Here is a 13,571-nt window from a genome sequence, read left to right as displayed (position 1 = left end):
ATAGTTGAAATGAACAGTACCATTAATCAACTGGATCTAATTGGCATGCATAGAATACATCATCCAACAAGAGCAGAATACACATTCTTCTCAGACTCACATGGGAGATTCACAAGATAGACCATATTCCAGGCCATTAGACACATATTCACAGAAAAAAGAATAGAAATTACACAAAGTATGCTCTCAGACCACAATAGAATTAAACTAGAAATCAATAACCAAAAGATAGCTGGGAAACCCCAAAATATTTCCAGATTAAACAGCACTCATCTAAATAACACAAGACTTAAAGAAAAAGCCTAATTTTTTTTGGAAAATATTTTAAACTGAATGAAAATTAAAATACAGCTTTTGGAAATTTGTGGGATATAGCAAAACCAATTCTTAGAGGGAAAATTATAGCATTCGATACATAAATTATAAAAGAAGAAAGATGTAAAATCAATAATCTAAGCTTCCACTTTAAGAAACTAGAAAAGAACAAATTAAATGTAATGTAAGTGGAAGAAAGAAGTAATAAGAATTAGAGCAGAAATCAATGAAACTGAAAACTGCAAATCAACAGAGAAAAATCAATGAAGCCAAAAGGTGGTTCTTTGAAAAGATCAATTAAAATGATAAAACTATAGCCAGGCTAACCAAGAAAAAAAGAGAAAAGATAACTTATCAGCATCAAAAATGAAAGAGGAGCCATCATTATAGATCCAATGACAGTAAAAAATAATAATCTTATAAACAACCCTATGCCCACAAATTTGATAACTTAGATGAAAGAGCCCAATTCCTCAAAAGACAGAAGGAGACATAAATAATCTGAATAGGCCTATATCTATTAAAGGATTTGAATCAATAATTAGTAACCTTCTAAAACTGAAAGCACCAGGCCCAGATGGTTTCATTGGTGAATTCTACTAAACATTTAAAGAAGAAATAATACCAATTCTCTATAATCTGTTCCAGAAAATAGAGGAAGAGGAAAGTTCCTAATCCATTCTATGAAGACATTACTCTAAACCAAATCCAAAGGCATTATGAGAAAGGAAAACTACACACCAACACCTCTCATGAACACAGATATAAAAAGCTTAACAAAATATTATCAAATAGAACCCAAGAATTATACTCTATAATTAAATAGGATTTATTCCAGATATGCAGGATTGGTTCAAGAATGAATTAATGTAACTTACCACAGCAAAGAAAGAAAAATCATATGATAATATTAATGTACATAGAAAAAGCATTTCACAAAATCCAACATCCATTCATGATAAAAAAAAAAAAAACTCTCAGCAAACTGGGAATAGAGGGTGTTATGGGCTGAATTGTGTGCTTCCAAATTCACTTATTGAAGTCCTAACCCTAGTACCTCAGAATGTGACTACATTTGGAGACAGGGCATTTAAATAAAATAGGTAATTAAGACAAAAATGAGGTCATTACAATGGGTCTTAATCCAATATGACTGGTGTCCTTATATATGACATAGACACAGACAGAAAGAAGACCATGTGAAGATACAGGGAGAAGACAAACATCTACAAACCAAGAAGATCTTAGAAGAAACCAGTCCTGCTGACACCTTGATCTCAGATTTCTGTCCTCCAGAAATCTCAAGGGATAGATTTCTGTTGTTTGAGACACCCAGTCCATGGTCCTTTGTTATGGCAGCCCTAGCAAACTAATACTGATGGGGAACTTTGTCAACTTAATAAAGAACATCTATAAAAAATCTACAGCTAACATCATACCTAATGCTGAAAAACTTGAGTCTTTCCCCCTAAGATCAGAATCAAGGCTACATGTCCTAGGTAATGCAATAAGATAAGAAAAGGGCATAAAAAGTACACAGACTGGGAAGGAAGAAGTAAAACTGTACACAGATAACATGATTATCTATATAGAAAACTCCAAAGACTCAACAAACAAGTCCTGGAACCAATAAGCAATTATAGCAAGGTTGCAGGACATTGGCTTATCAAATGTAACTAAAGGCACTGTGTGTACGGGGGGTGGGGGGGGGGCAGGGGATACCTGGGAAACTTCTTTACCTTCTGCTCAATTTTTCTGTAAACTTAAAACTGCTCTAAAATATAAAGTCTATTATTTAAAAAGCCAATGAGACCTATAACACCTTCCACACAAAAAAGAGAGGATTCCCAGAAAACTTTCCCTCTTAAAAAAACAGAAATAAATGAGCTGCAACCCCTGGAACTTCTGCATTGCAACATGGTGCAGCATGAGTGCAAAAAAGGGAAGAAACAACAGCAAACTCCCAGCACAGCAGCTACTGAGCTCTGCACAGTGAAGGCGGAAAAATGTGTCATCAAAGATGGAAGTGTGGTTAATGACAGCAGAAAGGAGGCAGCTGGTCACAGAGTAGGTACTCAATAAATATTTATTTGTTTAGCATAGTGAGACATTAAAATGGATAATGTGGACTGAGGGAGAGCCAGTTGAGAGAAAGAATGCGAAGGTATTACTGAGTCTAAGATAGAGACATCAGAACAATGACTGTCGGCTGAGGACTTCACTGGTAAACATGAGGCTGTCCATAGTTTCTAATCTTGTAATTCACACTGGGCTTAGGTGTGCAGTGTGTCAACTCCATAGAGTTCATTATATAGCTTGGTTTCAATGTTTTTTTTCAAGCAATCCATCACTGTGTTTTAAAGTCCTACTGCATTAAAAAAAAATAAAGTCCTACTGCTTTTTAAAAGTAAATACAAACCAGAAAAACCTTCAAATATAGTTAAATAAAAAAATTCTGAACCTAATACCCAGCTTGGGCTGGTAGCAAAGGAGAATGAAATAGATATTTATCATGCTTTAGACCTACTGAATCCAGTACCAAAAGAACTCAGGTGCATATACTGTTACACCCAGCAGTTAATATATGTGGAACCTGCCTGCCCTCCTTCAGATGATGGGTCTTCTGAGACAAAACCAAGCCCATGTTGAACAATGATCTCATGCTAACTCCTGAAGCATCCCGTTCAAATCACTGACTTTGGAAGTCAGAAATTCTGCCTTCCAGTGCAATTACTAAATCTAATCACATATATTCACTCTCTCAAGGGGTCCTGACTGGCAGTAACAGCTTGGTTATTCACAATCAATGAAATTAATGCCGCTATTTTTATAACATGAAAAAACTACATGAAAATAAGCCTCCAGGCTGTGGACCTTGGTCAAAGAAAGAATAAAAATAAGAGCAAAGGATAAAGTATGTAAATGAATTATTAGACAAAGAGTCATTTTAAAGTCCCAGCAAGGCTGTGCCTTGGGGTCCTTGTTATTCCAAAGTGATTCTGTGCTCCAGATCACCTAGAAGGAAAACGCCATTCAAATTAAAAAAAAAAAGGTTCCTTTACATGAAACTGTGTATTTAACTGGCAACATATAATTTTATTTAAAAAAAATTAGGAGCAATTGCTGCTAAAGCCATTTCAGGGACAAGGGGAGGGGAGAATCTGTCAGCACTGTGGGAACAAAAAAAATGATGTGCCACCAAGCTTTATTCCAATCATTTGCTTCATAGTTAAGTTTAATTACACATTACACACTGTCCTGTAATTATGTCGCTTGGGAAACTGCCAATTTCCCCCTTGAAATGTTAAAAGTTCCTTAATTTATTTTCAAGACTCAGCATTGCCTCCATCAGCACTCTGCCTTAGTGCATGTAGGATACTCGGTCCCCATTCTCTTTAAATGCTGGCTGGTGGGCACCAAGAAGCTGACATACAGTGAGGAGGGCTGACCATGCTTAGAGCCCCCAAGAACACTGGTCCAGTGTATTTATAATAAGATCTGATGACTTTTTTTTCCTTAAAATTTACAACTGGAGAATTTGAGAAGCATGCCTATTCCTTTTGCCTGCCCTTGGGAGGTTGAAATTTAAGTCCTTTATTCTCAGCAAGAGAGAGATGGGACATTAATCAAACACAACTTTATGGACTGGGAAAGGGAAAAAGCAAATAAAGTGGTTTGAGCACCTATTGTGTACCAATAATGTATTCAGAACTTCACAAAGGTCACTGCAGACCACCAGTATCAGTAATCACTAACTCAAGTCCCTCAGGTACAAGGCAGATAACTAGAATGCACGAAGCAGCCAGGCGGAAAAGAACAGAGTTCTGGGGCTCATGGTTATTTGAAGAGGGAATGCATGCCCTGCCTACAGGCAATTCAAATTCTCTTCCCTTTAAAAATACTGTGCCGGTTGAGCAAACACATCCACAGGCTCATCTGAACTGTAGCTGTGAACCCTATATGAATCTATAAACCTCTAAAGGCCACTAGAAGCAGACTACTTGGCTTTATATTCAGCTCTGGCATCTTCTTAGCTGGGTGATCTTGGGCAAACAACCTAACTTCTCCGTGTGTCAGTTTCCTCATCTGTAAAATAGAAATAACAACAGTGCTGACCTCACAGAGGTGTTGTGAAGGATGAATAAATGTGCCTAGCATAGTTGTCAGCTCATGGCAAGCTCTGTGTTTGCTATCCCAAGTACATTTACACCCTCTGACGCAGGAAAGAGAAGTCAAAAGCAGTTTCCCCAATGTGGCATTGTGTCTCAGCAGACAGAGAGATCTATATATTGGAAGAAGAGGGTACAGGGGTCACCTTATCTTCCCAACTCGGGGAGCACTAAAGGGAAGATTACAAATAATGTATGTTAAGTACTCCAAATATGTAAAGGTTTCAAAGATGGTAGCTTTTCTCATACGAGGTCATCTCAGAGCATTTTCTTTTCAGTACTGCCTCTACACCCAGACCTCCGTCTCAGTGGTGAGGTAGGGTCTAAACCAGTATTTCTCCCAACATTTTTTTCAAAGTATTGTTTACTTTGTATGCATCATGAGGAAGAAGAATCCATTTAAAGGTTTTGGAATAGTGTAAATACACGTTACATTTTTCATCTGTTAAAAAAAAAATGGCTGTAATGAAAGAAGCTTGAGAAACTAATTCTGAAGGACAAATATCCATCTTTTCCCATAATCAAATTTACTTGACATACAAATATTTCTGCTCTGATTTGGTATAATATTAGAAACATACATATGCCCTGGCTCAAAACCGCATGAAACCATTGTAATTAATCTTATTTTCAAAGGGATTTCTATTCCTACCCCCCTACCTCAGGAAATCCATTATCTTCTAGCATCATCACCCAGTGTGCAAAGATATTCCAATTGGATGAGATGCTCATCATAAATTATGAGGGATGTTGAGGCAAGAATTGTAGGGTACATGAAGAACAAGTAGTTTCTAGTGCCCACTCGTAATTTTGTTACTGGAAGCCTCAAGATTTTATAAATTCTGTGTTAGTTGTGTAACAGCTTCCTTAAGAAAACATTTTATTTATGACAAACATCACACTAAAGAAAACATACAAGAGGGATCGGGTTTGTTCTAGTCCACACTGACCCAACACCAGACTATTTCTCTAACAAATAGTGCCGTTGCTGAAAAGTAGGTCACTGGGAAAGAAGGCAAGTCCTAAGGGATTCTGATGTGGTTAACCAGTATGATAATTTATATAAAATGGTGAAATGTTTACCTGCTCAGTATATTGTGGAAAACTGCAAAGAACTATCAAGTAAAGGTTCTGGGACTTGGTAGATGGGCCCAGGATAGATCACATCTAAAAATCCAGAAGGAAACAAGAAAAACCCAAGGGGGAGAAGAATAAGAAAACACGATAAAACAATCTCTACTCTCCGTTTGCTTGCTATTCTATTTTCTGATATCTAAGAACTAGACTTTGCCTTTTTTGTTGACCACCACATCCACTGTGCATGGCACCATGATGGCAGATGGTAGGTGTTTGATAATATTTCCTGAATGAGTCAGTGAATGAATAAATGTAAATGTTAAAAGAAATTTCTCTTCCTTTAGTTAGATGCTTTTTAGCATCTAAGAAGATGGGCTGTTTTTATTTTTTGTGTGAGTTTTTTTCCTCTGAAAAAAATGGAAGCAATAACAGAAGTATCTCATTTGCATGCATTTGGCTTTTATTGTCGCACATTTAAATAGCTTATCTGACGTCTTTAGGGCCTGGGATTAATGCACAGCACGCATCTGTCTGGCTGTAATGCCAAGAGGGAGACAGATGACTGACAATAGGTTCTGAAGTTCCCCTGATCTTCTAAATGTCACTTCTCATGTCACTAGACTGGAACTTCCAACCACATCTGAAATCTGGAAAGCTCTACAGTGATACCTTTGCCAGGCTCATTTATTCCTTTAAATACCATCATTTGAGGCTCAAATATTCAGTAATATGACAACATATAGGAAAAAGCCTTAGTTTTCAAAGGATTTATAATTTAATAAAGACAATGTGATGCTGTATACAAACTTTGTAGTTAAACATAAAGTAATGTACCCTCTCTTACTTTTAAGGGGGACTTTCTGATTATGCTAGATCTAGGAAGACCCTAAGTAAATACAAACACTTCCCTATTGGCATCACCAACTTTCCGTGTCTTCTAATCATTTGTCTTAGACTGTCCTCTTTTCCTCCACGTCAAGAATAGCTCTCTTGTGTCCACCACACCCCAAGCCCAGAGACAAGAAACTTCAGACTGGAAAATGCCTGAAACTTGAAGGCCAAAGACCTAACTTTAAGTTTCCCTTAATATTGGCTATTTGACCTAACCAATGGAACTCTGCACCTCTCTAGATCCCAGTTCCTGAATCTATAAAATAGTGGTTAACAATGCTTACCCCATAGGCTTTTCTTGAAAACTGAGCTAATCTATGGAACATGTCTTATATGCTACCCAGTCCACTTTAGGCACACATTTACTCGGATCAAATGGGATGACAAATGGGACCATGCAAGACTGAACTGAAACCACTCTTTCCTTTAGTTGCAGCATGTCTTAGTATTTTTGATGATCCTACTTCTTCCTCAGACCTGGCCATTACATGTTTTGGAGGCCTGAGGTCTCCTCATCATCATTTCCTGCTTTGTGGCTCAGTCTTGGCTCCCACAATAGCCAGCATGAGTCTTGAACCAAACGTAAAACCAAGTCATTTTGGGGTTTCTCACTAGCTCCCAATAAATAATTAAATAAAAGAATATATAAGTCCAAAAGTTTTATTTCCAATGGAGTCACTAATTTTCTTTCTTCCAAGGTATTTAGATTTGCTATTCCAGGGAGGGGATAAAAAGCAAAACAAAACAAAACAACAACAAAAGCAAACACATTCAGTTTTATACCATTATACCGTCTGTGAAAAAATGATGGCAGGATCATAGGAGGGAGCCAAGTGCTACCCCCTACCTCTCAGAGAGAGAGCTGTGGTGGGGAGAACTGGGGAATGAAGCATCTCCAGAAAAAGTAAAAGCAATTATGCCCGGGGAAAATAAGACCCAGAAGTCTGAAATCATTCTATGCCTCCATATTTTACTCCAGGCATAGTGGGATGCTCAGATTTGCAATTCTTCCTTGTGTTCTATGCCTGTCCAAGTGTGGGGTACTTTAATTACATCCAATGCTTCCATTAGTACACATTTACAAAGTATATTTAAATAATACACAAGAAACCAGGTTGCCCATTAATAAAGCCAAGTTGCGAAATTATACTTTTATGTAATTGCTAAAAGGAACAACGCCCATGATTCTCAGGTGATAAAAATGAATTAATCCTTGGCAAGAGACCATTTAAATAAAAACTAGAGAAATTCCTTACTCAATTAACAAGAAACTATTAAAAATCTACTATGTGCCTGGTACCACAAGAGGTAGGCTTGTGGGGCAGGGGTAGTACCCAAAGTGTCCTGAACTCTGTTTAGAAAGATTATCCTAGAAGCTGGCATAGAAGATGGGTACAAAGATACCAGATTTCAGCTGGAAGGCCACTGAGATAATATGGCAACAATCTAGATGAACAAATTAAAGGGAATGATCAAGTTTAAGGATGTAGAATATACAGAATGTGGCGTCTACACGGGTTTGAGCTCTCCTGCCCACACCTCATTGTCTACTAGACACATCCAGCTGGACAGATGTCCTACATGCATATAAGGGTCTGGGCGTCTCCAAATGACTACCCCTACAGATCTGCACTCTCTGTCTCATTAATGGCACTACCTTCCTTCCATTCACTCAAGCCAATCATCTTTCTCTTCTTCTTCCTCTTCCTCAGAGAAAGTCCAGTTTATTTTAGCTCCAAAATAATTCACTCAAACTGCTTCTCTCCAGTGCCACTGTCACTACCTTAGTTCAAATTACTCCCAATTTTTATTTTTGTCTCTAGTCTTGATTTCTCACATTTGTTTTCTGGCAATAAGATGATTTTTCTAAAATTAACTTACATCATCTTTACTTAAAACACTTCAGAAATTCTTCAATTCCTTCAGGCTAAAGCCCAAACAAACACCTTAATACGGCATGAACACCTTAATACAACTTAATACCCATCTTAATTAGGGTCCCTAATGAACTAGCCCACATGTGTCTCAAACCATATCATATTAACCACTCTGTTTTAGCCATACTATACTATTTTTGGTTCCCTAAAAAAGGCACACACCTTTACATGCTTGTTTACACGTTTCCCTCCACTCAGACTTGCTCTCCATGCCCTCTGACCTTCACCTGATTAACTGCATTATCCAAGTGGTCTTAGTGCAGAAGCCACATCCTCCAGGAAGCTTTCCAGACTTTACCCCCACATCTGTGTTGGTGACTCTCCTCTGTATCCCCTTCCTTTCCAATCAAAATATATTCTAAGTAGCTCAGAAAGTGCCTGGTATTTAACTCTTCACCCCGCCTCTCCATCTCTAGACAGTAAACTCTTCAACGACAAGACTCATGAGTGACATGTTCCTTGAGGATCCCCATCACCTAGCTCCTCACTGGGCATTTGATAGTTACTCAGTAAACATGTGCAGACTGAGTCACTGAGAAGAAAAAAGGTCTACAGTTGAGTTCTTGGGATTATGTACATTAGATGGACAGGCAGAGGGAGAGAAAGCTACCAGAGAGACTAAGAGAAATGGACAAGGAGAGAACCAAGACAGACAATACTGGCTCCAGGCAAAAAGAAAGAACTGATCAATGGTAAACAGTGTCCAGTGTCAATAGAAGGACAGATGAAATGGAGGAAGGGGGAGCTGTTCTACATTTGGCAGGAGAACAGTTTCTAGAAAGTGCTGAGTGGAAGCCTCATTGAAAAGGTGCAAAGTATTCAAATTGAGTGGCAGATGATTAGAACAGAGGGCAAGAAGACAACTCATAAATACAAATACATAGTGTTTGAGGAAACATGATAGCTGGAGGGGGGGTGTCAAGGGCAAAGAGGAAATACATATGTATGAGCCTGTATGTGTGTGTGTGTATGTGTGTGTTACAATTCCTTTTAAAATCTCAACTGTAAATCAGAATAGCAAGTGAATGGTGAGGCTATATTCAGGTACAGAATAAGAGTTTAATGAATGAAAGATATAAATAATAAGTGAATAATTGTATTCAGACAGGAGATTTACCTGGCCAAAAACAAAGCAAATTTTTATCAAAATATAAACTTATTTTTAAAAAGAATCTATTTCTGTATTTCAGAAGAGACCATTCAACTCATAGATCGAAATTTAGTTAGCTGTCTAGGATGACTATTTCTACCATCTATACTATTATTTCACTATCACTATGATAACTTTTTTCATAGTCACCCCCAAAACTTCCTTGCAGAAGTCCTTGGACCTTATACGATCCCCTAACCCCAGTCATTCATGCAAATAGCTTTAGCTTTCCAATAAGGACTTAATGCCCCAAAGTCAGATGATATCAGGAAAGTGACACTTCTGAGAAAATAACAGACATCTTAGTTATAGAAGTATAAATATAGATATTATCAGATATAGACATGGTCTAATCAGTAAAGAAAAGGGGATGTGGACAAAAAGGGCCACATTTTTCTTTACAAATAGGTTTTTCTTTTAAGTCCCTATCAGATGTAAAGTTCTTTCAGATTGCCACGTATTAAGTTTACTTGTAAGAGTTTAGAGACTGCATTGAGGAAAATGGGCTTCAAACATTAATCACTTTTCATGAGACATAGGCTTCCTGTGCACTCAGCATCAATACACTCTAACTTTAGAAACATTCATCTACAATAATTAATCAGTTAATGCTAAATTCAACTTCTATTTGGCTTCTCCTTTTCACACTCAACTCTCCAAGGCTATACTATATGGCACCTCAAAAATATTGTGAGTGCAGATTATATTCCTAGTAAGGAACTGTGCAATAAATATATACACACATAAGCCAAATTAAACTTCCATGAGCAAATACTTTTCCTATGAAGGACTGCATTTCTGACCAAGCACCTGATCCCAAACCTTTCACAGGAATGCATAACATCTTTTACATAATCATATTATAAAGAATATTTCAGTATAAATCAAAGCTTGTCAAACTGCATATATAGAAAAACACGTAAAGTTAAAATATAGTGCCTGCAGGGAACTCAGAACCTGGCATGACTTTTTTCAAGGGGGCTGCTACTGGGTAGAACAATTTTTCACTGTGCAGACTGTCCCATGTATTATAGGTTTTGGCCAGTCGTACCCCATTGACATAGTGACTAGCATTGAAATCCACACACACATTTCCAAATGCCCCTTGGGGGAGTAGCACTCCCTTGTTTAGGGAAGAACTTTGAGCCTAGACAAAAGGAACTGCCCATATTTACATCACTAGATAATGCCAGGTCTTGAACCCCAGTCTCCAGAAAGCCAGTCCCATCAAGAGGGATCCAACACAGAATGTCAGAGTAAAGACTCATCTTATTCTAGTGTCAGCCTTATTCTTTCTGCATTAGGCAATTCACTCATCAAAAATTTTCTAAGCTGAGATCTAATCATAATTTTAATTTTATTCACCAATTCTCTTGTCACATTTATTCATATCTTCCCCCATCTCAGCCTTGGATGAGGATGCCTCCCCGTCACTGAATCTGGACTCCTCTCCCTGTGGACACGGGATAGGTGTCAGCACAAACAGTGCATCCAGTGGAGCAGCCCTATGTCACTGTCCCTAGGCTCCTGTTCTTTCACATTTAGCCCTTCCCACACCTGCACTGCCCACTCAGCAGGTGGCATCTTCTAGCTTCCTTATGCCTCACCCACAAAGGAGTTTCTCCTGGTAGCTGGAGTTTCACTAGTTTGTTAAGAAATAGGAGAGAAGGCATTTCTTTTCCCTCCCCATCTCTCCCATTCTTTTCTTTCTTTTTGTTTATCTTATTGTGTCTCCAGCATTGGATTGAACGGAAACAGAACCAGAGAGAATCCTTGGTCTCTTTTGCAAAAAGCAGAATAAGCCTAAGGGATCTTTGCTAAAGTTGGGATTGTGCAAGTTTTGAGTAGATGGTTCATTTCTCTTTATTGTTATTTAAGTCTAAGAATTTTTGTCATAATTCACTGCTGAACTATATAAGACATCATTTTCCGGTAACTATTGTGTGTGTGTGTGTTTTTTTTAGATGTCATCATGTGAGAACATTTAAAAGTTAAAAATCCTGATTTCAGGGCCCCTAGTGATTTCATTTAATTTTAATACTTACTGAGTGATGAAAGGCAAAAAACTGGAGACACACATCTAAAGGTAACCCACTCCATATCTGTAAGTCTGAAATTCAAAGTCAGTAGGAGACCTACATCAACTAAAAGGTGCTACATGCTTACCCGGATGTAGGCATCCTGGTGGTGCTTGGCAAAGTACAGCATATTGTCCAGGGCTAACATCCCAGGAGGGGTCTGGGTAAAGTCCATGGCAGGGTTCACATGATTCTGTGGTTAAAACAAAATGTTTGATCAGGTTAATTCTTCAGCAGATTTCACCAACCACCAGAAGTCTGGTTTCTCTTCTCAAGACCAAAGTACCACCAGCCCAGCTCCAAATAATCAAGTAGGATGACATTTTTTATCTTCATGTGAACCTACATAAATTTATCATTTTGACTTTGATACATTAGATTTTCATAGACAGAAATAACATTTAAAATGTTGGTATCGGCCGAGTAATTTCTGAGGGTTAGCACTAGTTTGTGTTTCACATGGATTATCTAATAAACAGACAATAGGCATTATTATTAGCCCCACTGTATGGATGGGCCACTGCCACTCAGATGAGATGAGAAACTTGCCCAGGGCCTCACAGCTTTGATTTGGCAGAGCAGGCGATGTCTTGTTTGGACAATATGTCTCAGCATGCTTTTGTTCCTACTTTGTTCTCTACCACTGGTTTATAAGTTGAATGCATTTATTTTGGTACTGCTAGCATTTAGACTTTACATAGCCTGAAAAAAGTTTATTTGAGAAAAATGTAGGCTAATCAATATTAGCTGCCATGAACACGTTCTGGCCAACAAAGGAGAGTATGCCAAATATGAGAGGAAAACATGACATTTACTTCAGACCTATTTCTAGCATTGGTCTGAGTCCATTCCAAAAATAAACACAGGAAAAGGAAATCAAATGACGAAAATTAGCTCCTCTGAATCTAGTTCGAACAACCCCCCAAAGCTATGTCAGTGAAGCTGTCCGGGCAGAAGGTCCCCACGGCTCAAGGGTCATCAGTCTTGTTTGAATTGTGATCCCAGCATCCTCTCGAAGCCTCCTATCAATCACACTGAGGGTATCAGATACAGCACTGCTGCTCTCAAGAGGTCTTACAGTTAAGAAATAGTGAGTTTATTTTTAGGATTCTTTTAAAGAAACATACAGCTATTTCACAAACAGTCCCAGTAAAATAATGCCTGCTACGTATCAGGCATTATGTAAAGGACCTTGCATATGCTAACTCGATTCCGATTCCTCCCAAAACTCCCACAAAGTAGGTTCTATTATTATCTTGCTTTGAAAGACAAGGAAACAAGCTGAGCATCTGAGTGGCTTACCCTAAGTTTCAGAGCCAGTGTGTGGCTGGGCCAGAATCCGAACTCCAAGTACAGGCTTTTAACCAGGATTTTAGTGCCATGTCATTGGTCCACTGGACACCAGTAGGGATTTCACAAAGATGACCAATGCAGGTCCTCAACTACTTCAGTCCTCCTCAATCAAATTATTCGCTCAGGCAAAGTGGGCCAGCCTGTGATCCATCCTTTTTAATAAAAGCTATAATTTGTCTATCCCTCCCAGACATAACAGACCCAAGTCTCTCATGCTCAATAAACCATGCCCTATTGTCTCCCACAAATAGGCTCTTACTAAACAAAAGCCAATTAGAAAACTGCCTTTGATTTCCTCTGACTTGCCCTAAATTATAAAGCATCACTGTATTTTAGATGAAAAAAAAAATTTTGTATTTGTGGGTGAACTAAGTGTTCACTCATTCTTTCTCTCTCTTTCTCTCTTAACTGCAGGTATCATTTTCTCAGTTTCCCTTTCCTTGAAATGCTTGTTTCCTTTTTCTCTTTTGGTTTTAATAGCCAATGAAATGACTCTACAATCATGAATGTTGAGAATGAAAAAAGTATAAGAATTATACTGCCAAAACATTTGAAAGCTTTCTAAACTGTGACAAAAATACTCTGAGAATCTAGCAAGGCC

General features: G+C 38.1%; 1 protein-coding gene across 6 annotated transcripts in view; it reads right to left on the bottom strand.

Moving 5' to 3' along the window:
* ELMO1 (engulfment and cell motility 1) overlaps nt 1–13,571 on the bottom strand; it is a 538,367-nt gene that overhangs the window by 264,852 nt on the left and 259,944 nt on the right. For all 6 annotated transcript variants that reach the window (XM_058728689.1, XM_058728687.1, XM_058728686.1 and 3 more), the window contains one exon: nt 11,706–11,810. In XM_058728689.1, the coding sequence (XP_058584672.1) occupies nt 11,706–11,810 (105 nt within the window). The remainder of the gene's footprint in view (nt 1–11,705; nt 11,811–13,571) is intronic.

This window comes from Neofelis nebulosa, chromosome 4 (genome assembly GCF_028018385.1).
Source record: "Neofelis nebulosa isolate mNeoNeb1 chromosome 4, mNeoNeb1.pri, whole genome shotgun sequence".
NCBI classification, from domain to species: Eukaryota; Metazoa; Chordata; class Mammalia; order Carnivora; family Felidae; genus Neofelis; species Neofelis nebulosa.
This window is presented reverse-complemented; position numbering and strand designations above follow the sequence as displayed.